The 17,634-nt window shown below is 53.1% G+C and overlaps 1 protein-coding gene across 5 annotated transcripts; it reads right to left on the reverse strand.

The window, feature by feature from the left end:
• Positions 1 to 1,056: 1,056 nt before the first annotated feature.
• On the reverse strand, positions 1,057 to 17,282 carry RPAP1 (RNA polymerase II associated protein 1). Of its 5 annotated transcripts, none has more exons than XM_082387800.1 (25): positions 17,090 to 17,282; positions 16,177 to 16,434; positions 15,728 to 15,876; positions 15,356 to 15,445; positions 14,781 to 14,901; positions 13,950 to 14,171; positions 12,512 to 12,691; positions 11,379 to 11,494; positions 10,993 to 11,091; positions 9,782 to 9,883; positions 9,395 to 9,562; positions 8,959 to 9,141; positions 8,698 to 8,832; positions 8,428 to 8,598; positions 7,779 to 7,936; positions 7,187 to 7,345; positions 6,833 to 7,034; positions 6,296 to 6,405; positions 5,818 to 6,013; positions 5,470 to 5,622; positions 5,099 to 5,241; positions 3,755 to 4,511; positions 1,881 to 2,057; positions 1,685 to 1,744; positions 1,057 to 1,577 (listed from the first exon to the last, which is right to left on the reverse strand). In XM_082387800.1, the coding sequence occupies exons 2-25, from the start codon at positions 16,355 to 16,357 to the stop codon at positions 1,428 to 1,430; spliced, it is 4,182 nt and encodes a 1,393-aa protein (XP_082243926.1). In that variant the 5' UTR covers positions 16,358 to 16,434; positions 17,090 to 17,282; the 3' UTR covers positions 1,057 to 1,427. The 5 variants fall into 5 exon arrangements, with proteins under 5 accessions (XP_082243926.1, XP_082243927.1, XP_082243925.1 ...); XM_082387801.1 differs by having other exon boundaries at positions 17,166 to 17,281; XM_082387799.1 differs by having other exon boundaries at positions 16,177 to 17,282.
• Positions 17,283 to 17,634: the final 352 nt, after the last annotated feature.

The raw sequence follows: 17,634 nt of genomic DNA on the forward strand, positions 1-17,634 counted from the left end.
GCAGATACGGGAGTTGCTGAGTGAAGCGTATTGTATGATTCTGTGTTCAGCAGCTCCGTTTATGGCGAGTGGTTTCTTTACCTACTGACAGCACACTGCACTCACCCTGACCTATAAACACAATGATGGTAAGTAATTCCACACAGCAAATGACACTGTAAGAAAGCTTAGTGTTGGAATTCAGGCAAAAGAACCTAGAAACTACCAAAAGAAAGAAAGAAACCAATGAATCAGAGTTTATGCTTTGATCCACTCCTCCCCAGCCTTTGCCTATCACCAATAAAGTCCACAGTGGAAGGGGTGTTGTAGAACAGCACTATAGACAACGTTTTCACTCCACCTCCCCTCCCGGCCCCCGCCACAGTCCCACCACCAAATTCATACATTGAAACGGAATCCCCACATTGAGTGTATTTGGAGGTGGGGCCTTTGGGAAGTGATTAAGTCATGAGGGTTCCATCTTCATGGGTGAAATGGGATTAGCGCCCGTATAAAAAGAGGCCCCAGAGAACTCCCTTGCCTCTCCTGCCATGGGAGAGCTGCCTATGAACCAGGAAGCAGGCCTTCACCAGATACCAAATCTGCCAGCACCTTGATCTTGGACTTCCCAGTCTCTAGAACTGTGAGAAATAAATGTCTGTTGTTCAAAAGCCACCCAGCCTGTGGTATTCTGTTATAGCAACCCAAACAGATTTAAGATAGACAGCTACTGCACCAGTCTGATTTTTGGCTTCTTCTTGTCTCATGATCACAGCTGATGGAAATAGGGGGCCATAAGGAGACAAGATGCTAACCTCATTTAGCACACCTACACTCCAAGTGGACTGCCGAGAGTCCTTCTAGAAGCACCCCCCATTCCCAAGAGCACTGCCCTGGCCTGGCTTCACTCCAGAACTGGGACCCACATTTTTGTTGTCCCAGATGTGGACTCAGTTTTCACCTCCCATTCATGATTCCTCCCCCGATGTCTCTCACAGTAGTCCTGCTTCCCCCAGAGATAACCCATTCCTCGATACCAATCCTGAACTAGTACATCTGAAATCAGTCCAAATCAAATTCCCAGAAGATAAAAAAATTCTTTATTTCAGTGCTCAGCTCCAGTATTCATATACCCTGGCCTGGGGTGGGGAGAGGAAGAGGTGTAGTTAGTTTGTCTTGTCCCCAAGAAGCGGTATATAGCTAGGTCACCCCTCACTCCCAGCACAGACCCTCAGAAGCCCCAGATCCTGAGCTCCAGATATCAGGACATAAGGGTAGGCTCACCAATCTCCAAAAAAGCTCAAAGAGCTTGCTCCTAGGAAGGCAAGCCTTCTGCTCTATTGTTTCCTGCACACTCTTAGGACATGAAGCCCTTCTCTCTGGCCAGGCATCTGTTGGTGAACCCCAATAGAATGTATCCATCTCTTCCTCTGCAGCAGCTATATATACTAGGTCTCTGAAACCCCATTTTGGAGCACCCCTGAGATCAGTTTCTGGAGGTACTGCTGACGCAGAGGGGGCAACTGGGGATACAGCTCAAAACCCTCTGGAAGGGCAGAATTAGGAAGCTTATAGTGGAGAAGGTGCTGCCGAAGACCCTGCAGAGAAGGAAGACACTTTATGAAGTGGGTAGTGAGATCCTGTTGAGATCTCTGTTCCCCAAGACCCTCCATTCTCCCACCCTCCAAGATGTGCCCTGCCCTACCTCATCTGCCAGCAGCCAAGTTTTCTGCAACATGCTCCTGCGGGCAGCCTTTACCTCATCCTAGAGGCAGAAGACGGAGAGGTGGCACCAGGCCACGGGCCTATCACTCGCCTGGCCTGGCCCTCACCTCCTCCCCAGCTGGCTCAGTTCAACTGCAGGTTCCTTCCCTCCCTCTGGAGATGGGGACGTAACTTACCAAGCTCTTTGGGTCCTGGCAGAAGATGAAGCTGTTGACATGAGCCACGGCCACAGCATAGAGCACAGGGCACCAGCGTGATTGGAGCGCACCAGTAACCAGAGCCCGGAAGTAGAGCTGAAGGAGGGCCAGGTTGTCTTCAGGAGGCGCTGTGTAGTTTTCCAGGGACACAGGCAACTGTGACAGGGGAAATGAGACAAGCTGAGGGTCAGGGTGGAATGTGTATCACTGGACAACAGGGTGGATGGTTGATGGTCACATGAAACAAATCATGAGGGCAGAGATCCGGTCCTAGACAGACATCCATCCCTGTCTATCACAAGGATCAAGGTTAAAGACTAAAGAGCTCGAAAGCAGCGGAAACTGGGGAACTGAGAAGCAGCTGTGAATTTCTACTGCTACTACTACTTGCTTAATCTACTTAAAACTTTCAAAATGTGATGTTCAGCTGCTCAATTCTATTACCAAACCTTTCAAAAGTTTATGTTCTTTGGAATAGTAATTCTGTTTCTAAAAAAATTACTCTTAATTCCACACAGAAATGATTATGAGTTTATTTCCAATGGTGTTTATCACAGTGTTACTTAAAATAGCAAAAAATCAGAAACAACTTTCATGCCCACTAAGGGGTTCTGATAAAATAAACTGGGACGCACCTGCATGATGGATTATGATATAATAATAAAAACATTGATTTCTTAGATTATTTAATGATGTGAGAAATGCTTACTACCTAACATTCAATGAAGAAAACATTATGCAGTGATCCCAATTTTATAAAAATATATATGCACAGGGACTTCCCTGGCGATCCAGTGGTTAGGACTCGTGTTCCCAATGCAGTGGGCATGGGTTTGATCTCTGGTCAGGGAACTAAGATCCCACATGCTGCGAGGTGCAGCCAAAAAAAAAAGACGAAAAAAAGGTAAATCAAAATAATTACTACCGGGCAGTGGGATTATGGATAACTGTAAAGTTCTTTTTTTTCCCTTAATCTATTCTTTTTTTGGCCACACCACGTGGCATGTGGGATCTTAGTTCCCTGACCAGGGATTGAACCCGGGCCCTTGGCAGTGACAGCGTGCAGTCCTAACCACTGGACCCCCAAGGAATTCCCTGTAACGTTCTTTTTAATTCTTAAAAATATTTTATATTTTCTTTTTAGTTTTTTATACAAAATATACATTTATATCTTACATACGTATATTAAAATGTTTATATTTCAAGCTTACCAAAATAAGTTATAATGAAAATAAAAAAACAAATCTTAAAAAAATTAGTAACTCTTTACAGCTTACAAGTTTAACTCCTTAGCCTGATATCTGAGGCCCTCTAAGACTTTATTAGCTTTGTTTCCAACAAGTTCCCAAGCTGATATCTGTCATAGACTCCTTCCTCTTCCCATCCTGTCATATTCCTTCCTGCCTCTGAGCTTTTGCTTATGCTGTTCCACTAGGTACATTCTATCTTTCTCCTTAACAATCCAAATTCTACCCAATTTTCCATGCCCAGATCAATCCCCACTTCTTCCACAAAGGCTTCTCCTCGTGGGAAGCCCACTTTGATCTTTCCCTTCTCTGAATCCTGACTTAACACCTAGAATCTGAATACCCGAGGACTATGTTGGTTTTAGTACATCTCTTATCTAGGCTGTAGCACCTCATGAGCAAGGAGCCGTGCCTTTTTAATAATGAACACCTACTGTATGCCAGACACCACAGTAAGCCCTTTTCACGTATTCTCTTAATCTCCTCAAAGCCTCCAAGAGGTAAGATAAGGAACCTGAGGCCCACCAAAGCTCCCCGCGGCTCAGGACTGCCTCCAAGGCCCAGGACAGGATGCCCATGGTGGGCCCTGCTGGGCTGAGAAAGTACCTGGGTCAGAGGCAGGCCCAGAGCTCGCAAGGCTCCCACGTGCTCCCCAAAGAGGGCAAGGCGCAAGGTGACGCTGAACCGACGCTGCAGGGGGAGGAGAACCAGAGCCCCAAAGAGGTGGTCCCCAAAAGACACAGCCTCAAAATGCTCCAGGAAGTTGGCATAGAGATCCGGGAAAGACGTCAGGCCAGGAAGTGGGCAATCCAGGTTGAGGTTTGGTAGGACTTCAGGCTGGCAGAGCCGGGCCAGGAGGGCTGCCACCAGACGTTGTATTGGGGTCTCCCGGAACAATTCACTGTCCACCAAGAACACACACATGAGCCGTGCCAGGCGGGCAGCAGGAGGCACAGCCTGGAGGGCCTGGGGGCGCCAGCTCTCCAGGACTAGCACCCACTGCAGGGCCCGCATGGCTGTGCCCACGGTGTCAGCAGGAGGGAGCCCCGAGGGGCTGTCTGCGGCCCGGTGGTAGAGCTGAATCAATGGCAGGAAAGGCCAGTCAGTGGGCAGCAGGGGCTCCTTAGCCACAGGGAGCAGCAGGGCTGGGACTCGCTGGAGCGCCCCTCGGTGCAGGGCTTGAGAGGCTAGCAGGCTGGCCCGGGCCAGTGAGCAGTGGGTCAGGTAGCAGCTGCGGGTGCTGGGGAGGTCCTGGCAGGCCTGAGCTAGCAGAGTCCCTCGCCCACACCCAAGGTCCCCGCCGCTCCCTAAGGACAGCCGGTCAGAGAAGTCGGCTGCCTCCGGACCCCCTGATGCTCTTTCCCTGTAACAGAACCCAAAAGCCAAAAATGAGGGCTAGAACCCACAAGTCCATGCCAGCTCTCCAGGGCTTCCCAGAGGCTCCTAGGTCCAATCCTGCTCCTCCCTGTTCCCCTAATAGCCTTCCATGTGATGTGTATAGCAGTTAAGAGGACGGGCACTAGAGCCAGTTACCTCGTTGCACGTTTACAGAACTTCTCTGTGCCTCACTTTCCTCAGAGTAAAGTGGGGATAATAATGATAATAATACACATCTCATGGTACGGTAAAACAATTAAAATCGAGACAAACGGTTAAGGGAGTACCGGACAAGGAGTAAGCACTGGGTAACTGTTAGCTATTATAAGCGTACAGCTAGTTTATAACCATTTTTCAGCCATACAGTCACAGAAGTCTCATAATAATACTCTAGCATATTATCCTCATCCTCACTTTACTAATGAGGAAATGGAAACTCAGACAGGTTAAGCGTAATCCATGGAAGAAAGAGAATGAAACCCAGGTCTCCTGGCCCCAAATTCAGGGCTGCTCTGTCAACCACCACAGCAGCCTCTCAAAGGGCTCAGTTGATGCCGCCAACCCTGGACTTACGGGAGGAACTCCAGCCGGAACACACAGCTCAGCAGTAGCTCATGGGCGAGGTGCTCGCTTCCGGGCAGCAGCCGGCTCAGCAGGGCCAAGGCCATGCCGTGATAGAGGGCAGCACTGGTGGCTGACACTGGCTGGAGTGTCGCCTGTGGACAGAAAAGGGGGGAAGGCGGAGGAGCAGGCAGAGGGGGTGAGGGGGGACAAAGCAAAGAGAAGTGAGGAAGAGAATATATGCTGATGGGCACAGGGCCTGGGCATGTCTGCAGGCAAGTAGAACCGCATGGCCTGCCAGAAGCAGCACAAGCTCCAGAGAAGCAGGATGGGGATAATGGGGGGGGGGAGTGGACAGAGGGATGGGGGTTGGGGGCACCCACCGCTCTCTGGGCCAGGGCGAGTGCCAGGTACTGCAGGTGATACTCATGGCGCAGGGCCCACGCGGAGAAGGGTGTGAGGTGTGGAGCAGCCACAAGAGCCACACATTGGAAGAAGTAGTTCTGCAGTCCTGGGGCAGCCAATACGGCAGCCAGCTGAGGAAAAGCAAGCTTCAGATTCACAGGGTGACTTTGATGCCCTCTAGGGCTCCCCAGCTGCCCCTTCCCCAGCTAAACTCAGAGAAATGGGTGCTGGCAGAAGAGGCCTCTCTTCCCCAAGGGGCGCCCTTCCCCTTTCTGACTCCTGCCATCTTGGTCCCCTGCCCCCCTAACCAGGCGCCCAGCGCTCACCTGGCCACACAGCCCCTTGTGGATCCAGCCCAGGGTGTTGAAAAGAGAGAGGAGGGCCGTGAGGAATGGGAAGGGGGAGGCTGAGCCAGCCAGACTGAGAGGAGGGTGGCCTCCTGCGCAGCCCAGTGACACGAGGCTGGAGAGAGCTTCAGGGGCCGGAGCACAGGACTGTGGGTTGCAGAGAGGGGAGCAGCACCTGGAAGCAGAATGGAGACACTGAGGGGGGCTCTGGCCTGACATGTGCCGGGCTGGAAACAGCTGCTTGGTCTGCGACCAAGGCTAGCGGAAACGTGGCCGTGCGGAGAGTGCCCACGTTCCCTGGAGCCCCCAGTCGCTGCCTGCTAGGGATTCAGGTTTCCCTCAGGCTGGGGGGTTCCAGCTGGGATGGACCAAGGAGCCAGGCGCAGGAACCCCACAAGGAGCGAAACTGCCGCCTCCCCGCCCCACCGCCGGCTCCACAACCGCACGCAGTACACACCCCAGCGAACCCCACAGTCTGCCCAGAGCGGGCTGGCTCAGCAGGGGCAACAGCAGCTCCTCCGACAGGCGCTCCGTGTCCTGAAGCCAATCCCCTGGGCACACGCCTGGCTGGAAGACCAAGACACTCACTGAGCTGATGGCCCAGGACCCCCCTTCTCCTGGACCCTGTGTACCCAGGCCAAGCCCATGACTCCAAGTGGCCAAGAGTCAGTGTTTAGAGGCTTCTGCCTTCTGCCCCTTCTAGAGGCAGAGAAGACCCTGAGGTTGCTCTGGCACCCACTGTCTAGGGTCTTGAGAGAGCATAAAGGCTCCAGGGAGGCTGAGCGGCTGTTTGGGGTTCTATGGTCCCTATCAACGCGACTCCTTGGAAGCTCCACTGGACGTGGAGGTGGAAAGAGGAAGAAAGGTAGGAGGGAAAAGGTGGAAATGGGGAGGGAGGTACGGAGAGGTGGAGACAGAGGGAGAACGAGGGTGGAATGCTCAGGTGAAGGCAGGGCACCCAGGGCGGCGTGGAAGGCAGGCAGGCAACACTCACCTGCTGGCTCCAGGCCTGGTAGTAAGCGTCCAGGAAGAGCAGGCAGGCAGTGGGCACTGGGCCAAGGGCACTCCACATCTCAGGTCTGGGCAGCAACTTCAAGGTCTGTCTTAGACAAGGCTCCACGAGAGGCTGGAGCCCAGACACCTGCGTCCAAGTGACTGAGGAAGGAGTGGCCGACAGACTGGCCTCAGCAGAGTCACTACAGGAGAGCCACAAGGGGCCACAGTGAGGATCTGGCTGCCTGGACTCCCCTCTAAGCCCTGGCCACCCTCTCCCTGTGGAGGAGCACTCCCACCGGTCCCAGAGCTCCCAACAGGACGTCACCGCCAGCAGCTCAGGGCTAGAGCCTACCTTCTGGGCTCAGGGGTGGTGCTACCAGCTGCTAGGGTCAGCTGGGTGAGGACGGTGAGCAGTGAGGCTGTCCTCTGCAGAGCCAGGGGCTGAGGGGAGGGGCTGCTGAGCTCCTTCGGCACAGCCTGCAGGGCTCGCGTCAGCACAGGGTACAGCTCCCTGGTAAGCGGGGAGAAGGACCGCCCTTCAGTGTGAGAAGGGAGATGGAAACAGAAGACACAAAGCAAGGCTCGGCCCCGGGCATCTGCGGTCTGGCTGAGGAGGAGCAGGAGGGAGGCCCAGGGCTGGGGACTCTGGGAAGGTTTCAAGAAGGAAGGCTGGGGGCTGAAGGGAAGGAGGTAGCCCCTCAAGGCTTCCACCACAAGAGGGAATTTAAATCTGATTTCACCAAGATACCAAGCTGGGGTGCACAGAATGTGGTTAACCCAGCTTTGTTCCACTCTCCCCTGGCTACTGACTCCCAAGTTTTCTTCCTTTCTCCCAGAATCACCTCTTTCTCATACTCAGCCTCCCTCCGAACTTGAACCTTGAGCAAGGCCAGAGTGCAGAGCTGGAGGGGTCTGTGAGGGAGCCTACCCTTGTCTCTCCTCACCTGTAAAGGTCACCGCCCTGGCCGTAGGAGGCTGCCACGGCCCACAGACGGAAGGCCTCAGTGCTCAGTGTCTCGGCTTCCTCTGGGGGCAAGGCCAGATCCTGGGGAGCCTCAGCTACAAAGCGGCACAGGCGACTCCGGAGATCAAAGCCACTCAGCTGGGGTTGGGCAGAGAGTCTGGGGATCAGGATCAGCTGGGAGCCCGAAGTTCCAAGCCTCAGGTTCTCTCACTACAGAAACTGGCTCAACTCATCCCTGCTGAGACCCCTCTGGTGCCAGAGGGTCATAGTTCTGGGCTAGGGTGAAACTATCTCATCCATCCCTCCCTTCCTCTCTCCTTCCCTCCTTCTTTTTAGCAAGCACTTGCTGGGCACCTTGGCTATGCCTATTTGTATGTGGCCCTTCTGGCCTGGGTCCAGGGAACAGGGAACCTTCCCTTCACAGAATGAAAGCAGAGCAGGCCTACAGGATACACTAGGCTCCAGGTGACTAGGTTCCTGCCTGAGGGTTTCTGTTCCATTTCTAGGCAACTGGAACAGATACAAAGAGAAAGATGGCATGACTGGGCCACCCAGAGTGCAGGGGCTATGCTTAGCCCCCAACCCAGCCCCGTCTCAAGCCCCCATCCCTTGCCCTGTGTTCTGCTTACCAGCCGGGCAGCAATATTCCTACCAGCCGAGGCCAGGACACGAAGAAGTTTCATGGCAGGAGCACAGGGCACTCTGTGTAGACTGAGGGTAGGCCTCACCCCCATAGGGGACCAGCTGGTGGGCAGGAACTCTTGAATCACAGTCTCTATCAGCCGAGGGCACTCTAGGACCTGTGCAGGCCAGGAGGAAAAGGGAGGTAGGGAGGCTGAGGGTCAAGACCAGGCCTAGCTAGGCTCTTTGCCCAGTCCCTGCCTCCTTCTCTTTCTCACCCTTGTGGCTGACTCCAGGGAATGCCGGGCCAGGCGGATGAGCACAGCCAGGATGTCAAGGACCACAGAAGGTCCTGGGCAGGTCACCTCCAGCAAGTAGCGTAGCCGAGGCAGCAGGTTGGTGGCCAGGAGCCCCTGAGGATCAGAGACACAAACCCACTACCAAATGCAACTGGGCCCCAGGCCTTGATGACCCCTCCTGCCCAACATGTGCTGGCCCTGGAGGTCATGGGACCAGTGCAGCTGCCCCAGCACTTTTACCTTGATGACGTCATGTCGGGCCAGGTCAGATGGAGGCCGGTTTCCTTCCTCCGGGCTCTTCCTTTTTGCCTTTTCTGCTGGGGGCCCTTCATCCTCATCCTCGTCCTCCTTGTCCTCCTGGCTGGGCATCAGAGGGAACACCAAAGCTCCATGGTACCAAGAGAAGGTGCTATCGAGGAGCTCCTGCCAGAGGAAAGAGTGTGAAGGTGGGAAGAGGAAGAGGGATCAGGCCAGAAAGCGGGTCCAGAAGTAGAGGGCAAAAGCCACGCACAAAGGACAGAGAGGCAAGGCTCCTAGGCTTTGGGGCCTTTAGAAGGCGGTGACACAGCCACCCCATTCTGTGCCCTGCCTGGCAAAGCCTCATCAACGAGGGCAGGCCCAGCAGGAGGCGTAGGGACCCTAATGCCTCGAAGCCTCATTCCTATGCCTGTTGTACCTCATCTCCAGGAGCCACCAGCAGAGCCCGAAGAGCCCGGACAGCAGCTGCGATGACCCCATCCACTCTGTCATCCAGAGAGAAGCGCAGCAGGAAGAGGAAACCAGCATCCAAAAGGAGGCGCAAGACATTGCCCACTAGCCGGTCCCCAAACTCGCCAGCCTGGGCCTTGAGGGCAGGAGGATAAAACCTTGCTGAATACGCTGAAGTTACAGAGTCTCTGTCCTAAACCCTTCACTTGTCCAGCTAGGATCCTGGGTTTGTCCTGTTCTCAGTGTGACCCACAGACAGCTGGTGTATGGGCCAGTGAGTCAGAGTGAAACAGGCAGGAGATGGGAAAGCCTAAGGGGAGGGGGGCGGGCAGGACGAGGCCAACAGTCCACTCACCCTGCCGATGACCTGGGCCAACACATGCAGCGCTAGTGCTCTCTGCTGGGACACCTGGCTGCGCGTCAGGTGGAACAGCTCCTGAAGGGAGTACCCTGCTCTCTGGAACAGGGACAAGAAGTCAGAAGGAGCCAAGACACAGGGCAGCACCCACCAACAAATACGTGGCAACCCCTATCTGCCATGCACTGAGTCAGGTGTCAAGGTGAAGACAAAGAAAAGTAAGTGATGTCTCTTGCCTCTGCTCTCCGTGGAGCCTCAAACTGGTAAAGGAAGCAAGACTGGCGCACAAGTAACCATAGCATAAGGCAGTTTGGGAGGAATGTAGTAATCGGTGTTTAATTTGCAACCAGAGAACAGGAGAGAGAGAGAAGGGGCACCTGGAAAAGTGATGTGGTCTCAGTGGGTGGGTAGAGCTCTGATGGCCTGGCATGGCGCAGAGGGGAAAGGCGTTCCCTGGAGCGGGCTTCAGGAACTGAGCCCTGGAGGTCCTTGAGCACAGCGGGTACGTGGGGAGGAGGCAACAGAATGTGCAGCAGAAGTGAGGGACGCAGAGCTGTGGGGTCAGCAGGGACAGATGGTGGAAGGCTGTTCTGTCGTGCTGAGGAGCCAAGACCTTATTCTGGGAGAATTCCCTGAGCTAGGAAACCTTCTGAGGCAAGGGACAGCCTGAGCTGGGCCAGGGGAAATCACTACGGCAGCCCCGTGGGGGAGCGAGCGTATGGCATGACGGAGTGAGCAGAACATGGCGACTGAACAGACCAGAGGGATCAAGGCTCTGATCGAGGAAGCACTGCGGGGAGGTGACAAACAGAATTGGCAAGTTCTGGTGACTGACTGGAATGTGAGGGAACAAGGAGAAAGATTTCAAGCCTAACAACTGAAAGGACAGGGACTTCCCTGATGGTCCAGTGGTTAAGACTCTGCGCTCCCAATGCAGGGGGCCCGGGGTTCGATCCCTGGTCAGGGAACTAGATCCCCCATGCGGCAATGAAGATCCCGCATGCCACAAGGAAGACCCGGTGCAGCCAAACAAATAAACTAATACATAAATATTAAAAAAAAAACAAAAAACTGAAAAGGCAGCAAGGCCGTGAACGGGAATAGGGCGCACAGAAGGGCCAAGGCAGCTGAGCAGCGGTCCTTCTCCACATGGATGTTAAAAGCACTTGCTGAGAGCTGCCCAGTACTCCCTGGACCCCATGCCTCACCTCCGCCTCCTCTCCATGGTGGTGCAGGCCCCGATGGGTGGGAAGGTCCACGCTGGGGGCCAGCAGCTCTCCCTGAAGACTGAATCGGGCCTGCATCCTCTAATGGGTACAGAACGAGAACTATGGGCTGGGGGCACCAGCAACTTCCCCACACCCATTCCTCACCTGTAATCCCAGGCCTCTCAGGACGTAGGGCCTGACTCTACCTCTGACCAGAAGTGGGGCTCCTCTGGCCTTTAGAGGCCAGGCAGGAGGAGGGGGGTGAGCACTAGGAGAGATGTTTCTCCAGCTTGGGGGAAGAGAAAAGCCTAAGTTCTGGGTGCAAGACAGCAGCCCCACTCACTGTCACCCCACCTTGCCCTTGTAGGCCAGCTGGCCCTCCTCACCTCCTGAGTCTGCTGCCGTCGGAGTGGAGGCAGGTCTTGGGTCCAATGGAGCTTCTCCAGCTCAACAGTGTCCATGTGCAGCCATTCTTTCTGGGGGGTCACGGGCAGTGCCAGAGCTGGGGAGATGGAAGCAGAGTAGTATTCCCTAAGGGGCTCAGCTCACTGATCCACTGGGGTCCCAGCCATCATCCAGAAGCTGCCACATCCACCTCTGCCCAAGGGTCTGGCAGCCTCTGCCTTCAGCTATGACTAATGGCACGGCCCAGGGGCTGGAATGCCTGATATGGCAGAACACACCCCGTCCTGGGCTCTAGCCCCTTTCTGACCCCAAAGATTTGTTGGGAGAGGGAAGAGGAAGCGGAGGAGATAAGGAAGAGAAGAGAGAGGAAGCAGAGGAGGAAGGGAGAACCACATACAGCAGGGAAACCACAGTTCTCCACTCTCTAGTACCGACCTTCTAAAGGAGCAGGGGAGTGGGGACAGTGAGGAGGGGGCAGCTATACCTCAGCAGAGCAAGATACAGAAACACACACCTGCAATATCCTCCTCCTTCCTCACCCCACCCAACCCCCATCCAACATGCTCAACTGGCCTAGAGCTCATCCAGGGGCAGGAGGTTCCTGGCTCTCCTAATTCAATTCTTCTTTCGTTAATCACTAATAAAATCATCCAGTTCCTGGAAGATGAGTGCTCCCACTGGCCTCTCTGCTTCAGGTCTGGCATGTTCACAAGACCTGCGTCAGACCCTTCCTCTCCCACCACCCTGCCATTATCCCCCCAACACTGAGAGCAGAGGCAGTAAGAACTGTGGGATGGATGGAGCCAGAGCTGGGGCAGCTACTGCAAAGGCAGGGGGCAGATGGTCTGGAGGGGGAGGGGGCCATTCAGCCATCACGTTGTGCTGTCTCTTACCAGGGAAGGGGGAGAAGGAGCAGTAACAGGACAGGAAAACAGGAAGCACGTGCAGGAAGATATAAGCATCAGCAAATGAAGACTGATTTCAAGCCAATAATGAAGATTAACGTTAGACCTTCAAGGACAGAGAAGATTCTCTCTCTTCCCATCTGCCAGGCCTAGGAGAAGGAATACTTTCCTCTACTTTTGTTCCCCAGAAGTCCCCTCCTCCTCCAAACCTGGGGCTCCTGGCTCCAGCTCATCTTCCTGCCTGGGCTCACTGGCAGAAGTTGGCATGATGGGCACCTCTCCAGTGACCTCAGCAGAGTGACCTCCTGGGCTCTGCTCCCCTGTGGCCTTCTCTTCTGCCTGCTCACAGGTGTGGCTGTGAGATCTCAAGAAGGCAACCAAGCTGGGATCTAGAAGAGAGCATGTAGGGGAGAACGGGTAGGGGCAGATCCTCCCCAGCCTCTATACACCTGAAATCTGCTTAATACTGCCTGTCTGTGGGTGCCAAGGCTAAGACAAGCCACTTCCCAGCCCTGGCCTGAGTCCCCTGGGCTCTCTTGCAGCCTCGAAGACCCATATCTGTCACTGGGACCTGCCTGCCCACCTATCCCTTCCACTCTTCACAGTCCCCTGGTCCAGGCCAGTCTGCCCATCCCTGTGCTTGGCTTCAGGTCAGAGGCCCAAAGTAAGTGGTTGTGGAATAAATGAATCAATGTTGACGAGGGCCAAAAAGAAGGCATTTAGGGGAATAGTTTCTCACTTTCAACTATTTTATTTATTTATTTATGCACAAATGTTCACTAAAAACCTAATATATGGGGACTTCCCTGGTGGCGCAGTGGTTAAAAATCTACCTGCCAACACAGGGGACACAGGTTCAAGCCCTGGTCTGGGAAGATCCCACATGCCATGGAGCAACTAAGCCCGTGCGCCACAACTACTGAGCCTGTGCTCTAGAGCCCGCGAGCCACAACTACTGAGCCCGTGTGCCACAACTACTGAAGCCTGCGCACCTAGAGCCCATGCTCTGCAATGAGAAGCCCGCGCACCACAACAAAGAGTGGTGCACCCACTCGCTGCAACTAGAGAACGCCTGTGTGCAACAATGAAGACCCAGAGCAGCAAAAAAAAAAAACAAAAAACAAAAAACCCAAAACTAATATATTGTATGCTCTATATAAGTGCTAGATACATAGTTTGGAACAGATTGACTTGGCACTACTGTTTTGGTGAACAGAAACTAGGAGGGAGGTGTAGTATAGCACAGCATCACATAATAGAGTACCCTGTAGTTGTACTAGAGTACAGCCAAAATACAGTGTATACTACACTACAGTAGTACAGGATACATGGTATAATGGTTAAGAACACAGCCCATGAGACCAAGTAGACCTGGGTTTATATCTCATTGGTGTTCATTAACAGGATGTGGTACCAGGCTGTGTGACCTGAGGGAGAATTTCTTAAAGTTTTGAGCCTCAGTTTTTTTTATTTTTGTTTTTATCTTTTCATAAATAAATGAGGCTAGTACCACTGACCTCACAGGAACAGTTTGAGGACAAAATGAAATGCGTTAAAGTACTCTGCCTGGCACTCACAGTGAGCCTTCCTCAATAAATGACAGTCCCTTCCTAGCCCAGTCTTGGCAGGAAAGGCTGGTACCCGTACCAAGCTGAGCCAGTAACCGCTGCTGTTCCTGCAGGATCTCCTCCGGAGCCATGGCTTGCAGTCTCGCTACGTTCTCCTCATGGATGGTCTGGGCTTCCTGCTCAGCCTCCTGGCTCTTGAGCCCCTTCCCTGTAACCAGATGGGGTCCCTGGAAGCTGTAGCTGTTCCATGGAAGCTGGCTGCCCTGCTCCCTAGGTGTGAGTGCCTCACAGGCTGCAGCACCTGGAAGAAGGATACAATCAGTTTCATTGCCTCACCCCAACTGGGCCTTCTGTCCCTCTTCTCTAATCCCATTAGCTCTGGAGACAGATGGAAGCCTCAGAGTTTTCCCAGGCACAGAGTGCAGATGCCCCTGGGTTTGGCACAGGACTCCAGGGCACCCTGGGGCTGGGTTGGGGTGATGACCTCTCTACTCATTTTTCCCCTTGGACTTAGAAGTTTCCCTCAGAAACATCCCACTTTCTGACTCTTCTCTTGGATGTCTAGGCAGCCGTCTGCCTCCAGGGGCCTGCCCCCAGTTCTTCTGCTAGTAATTTGCATCATTAAAAGAATCTTGGCCTACATCTTTATTTTACAGTCTCTACCAGACACTTCTATCCCCTTCCTTTCTCCTACAGTCACGTAATGACCTGCCTTCTCCCTGCACCTAAGACCCAGATATGGACCCAAGCTGCCCATACTCAATACTCTAAGTGGAGATATGGGATGGCTCCTCTTTAGATGGCTCAAATGCACTTCAGATTTGAGGCAGGGAAGATGTATATCCAAAGATGACTCTACAAATGTGTATTACAAAAAGGCTGAGCCCAAACCTCTTCAAACCCTGCTCACCCTCTGGTGGGTCCAAGGTAGATGCAACTTCTCCAACCGGTGCGACCTTGGCTTCAGATGCTCTCCTTGCTGCAATTTCCTGGGCAAAGATACTTCTCTTACCAGATGTTGCTGGCTTCCCCTATGGGGCAAAAAGAAAACCCAGGTGACTGATGCTCATTACCCCATTCTCTTCTCAACCTCTTTATACCAAGGTCACTGGAACAAAGAGATACAAGAGACTTGCTTAATCTCCAAGGGTCACAACCCTAGTCCTCAGAAAAAGCAGGGCTCTATAGAAGCATAGGTTTTGAAGTATGACAGACTTGGGTTGGATTTCTGGCTCTTCTATCTATTAGATGTGTGGTGTTGCAAAAGTTATCAGTTTCCTTATCTGAAAAATAGAGATAATGATACCTATATTACATGGCTGTTATAAGGATTAAATGAAGTAATGCATATAAAGTGCTTAGTGTGGTGCTGTTTTAACAATGGAATCGCTTATCATTATTAAGATTATCTACCTGGGGAATATGCACTATGATGCTCACATGACTGTCCTCCCCTAAACACCATCTGAGGTCACCTCTGCCTACCTGTCTCCCCTGTGAGCGATGGAATACAGGAGGGAAAGCAACGCCACAGGGCACAGGCAGATTCACAGCCACTGAACTTGTATCTCGTTCCTGCAGCAACAAAGTACAAAGCAGTGAAGATACAGAGATTTCCCCAGGCTGGACCCTATCCTACTAGCCTCAGTTCTATATGACTAGAACCTCACCCTAGGGAGTCATGAACCCATCTTGCTTCTTAAGTCACAGTGATTCTAAACCAGCCCCCAACCTGACTGTAGGGGGATAAAGTCCCATCTTTCTGAATCACTCTCTGCTCAGTAAGCCTCCCCACCCACACTCAACATCCTTTCTGCCCTTGGATGCCTTGCCCCACTCAACCAGGGTGAGACGCACAATAATCTTAGTCAAGACAGCAGTGATGTGCTTATCATGCCTGTTCAGCCTCTCTTCAGGGTCCTCATGTTCAGGCAGGGGATGGCCGGGGCTGGGCCTGGCTCTCTTTGGGGGAGCAGGAACCAAAGCTGGGGGCAAATCTGGGAGATCTGAGAAAGAAAAAAACCCAGATGTGAGGTTACTCATATCTTCCCAGGAAGAGACTGAGGGCTAGGGGAAAGCCGAAGAAAGAAAGGCAGCTGCTGTGCAGCGCTGGCTCAAGCTGTGTCAACTTGGGCAAGGTATTTAACTTCTTTGAGCCTCTGTTTCTTCATATGTAAAGTGGGGCTGCAGCAACAGAGGTTACACAGTACTGAAATAATGACGGGGAACCCATCCACATCAGGAAGAGGGAGAGACCCTGAAGCTGTACCGCTCTCCTTTTCAACCTCATACCCACAGCCACTCACTGTCCAGCGTCACCACATCCCGATGATCCTGCAGCGGAGGCCGGTCCGGGTTCGCATCACCACCACTCCTACTTCCTTTCTTCACCAGTTGTACTGCTGGGGCTGCACCAGCTGCAAGAAACTGACTCTGGAAGTGCAGCAGGTCCACCTCGGACTCCCCTGGCTTTGGTCTCGACAGCATCTTGACACTCCAGCTGCCTCCCTAGTGGGACTCTTTCCAGCACTGCTTCAGTGTAGGGAATTCAGTCTCATTCACCCCTAGAAGCAGTAAAGATGATGGGCCCTCTGCAACTGAACCCTGATTCTCGTTTTTGTGCGTCAGAAAAGGCTCCTTTTCCCTGGGTTCGGTGGACTCATTCCTCCTCATTCATACCTTATTGCCATTCCCTCCTTACTTAGCTCTCCCTGATGTCAATAGCCCAGCAACAATATTTACTGCCACCTTAGATTGTTTACAATCTGTGGATGATAAAAACTTTCAGGAACAACCATAGGGGACCTAAGGAAAATGTCATTAGGAGCCAGGAGGATAAATGTGTCATACCGGGGAGTGGTGATTCGGTATCAAACTGGTGGGAACATGCCTGGCCGAAAAGTATTCAAATTATTAAAAACCTTGGGCTATAAAAGATCAATATATAAAAATCATTTGTATTTCTATACACTATTAAAGAACAATCAGAAAACGAAATTAAGAAAACAATTCTATTTACAATAGCATCGAAAAGAATAAAATACTTAGGAATAAATTTCACCAAAGCATTTCAAGACTTATATTCTGTCGGGCCCCACAACGGCCCCTAAGGCTCTACGGTCGCGGGCGCTCCTGGGCCACCCGCGTCAACAAAGAGAAATCACGGAGTCTCAGCCTATGCTGCCCGCGGATGGAGGGCCGTGCCCAGGATCTCCGCACCGACGAGGCCGCGGCCGCTCCTGGCCAGATCAAAGACACTGGGGCCGACTCCGACAAAGAACTGGATACCCTGTACCAGAGCCCTCCGCCGGGATCTCCTGTAGTCCGTCCCGCTAGCCCAGCCACCTCCTTGGCCTAGGACCACCTGGACGCCGCCATCTTGCCCCGCTGGGGCCGGGCTTCCGCCGCTACCAGTTCTGAGCTTCCGCCCCGCAGCCCGGCCCCGCCTCTTCAAGTCCTGGCTCCGCCCACTCTTGGGAGGGGTTTGCCCTTTTGGTGTTCAGGACTCGTGAGCCTAAAGGTATTACGCTTGCCGCGTCCCACCGTAACGCGTAAGCTCTGGGCGGACACTCTGTACACATACAACACCCGTGACAGAGGCAAAGGGTTCCTCAGACGCCCTTCCGCACTCACCAGCCCGGATAACCACATCCTACACTCCCAAGCTAAGGGACAGCACATAGAAACCTGCATACACTCGACTGTGACCTCCCCAGTGTGATTATGGGCGAGCAAGAAAATAACCAGGAAAAAGGAAAGGTGAA

The sequence above is a fragment of the Balaenoptera borealis genome (genome assembly GCF_965194805.1).
Source record: "Balaenoptera borealis genome assembly, chromosome: 3".
NCBI lineage: Eukaryota > Metazoa > Chordata > Mammalia > Artiodactyla > Balaenopteridae > Balaenoptera > Balaenoptera borealis.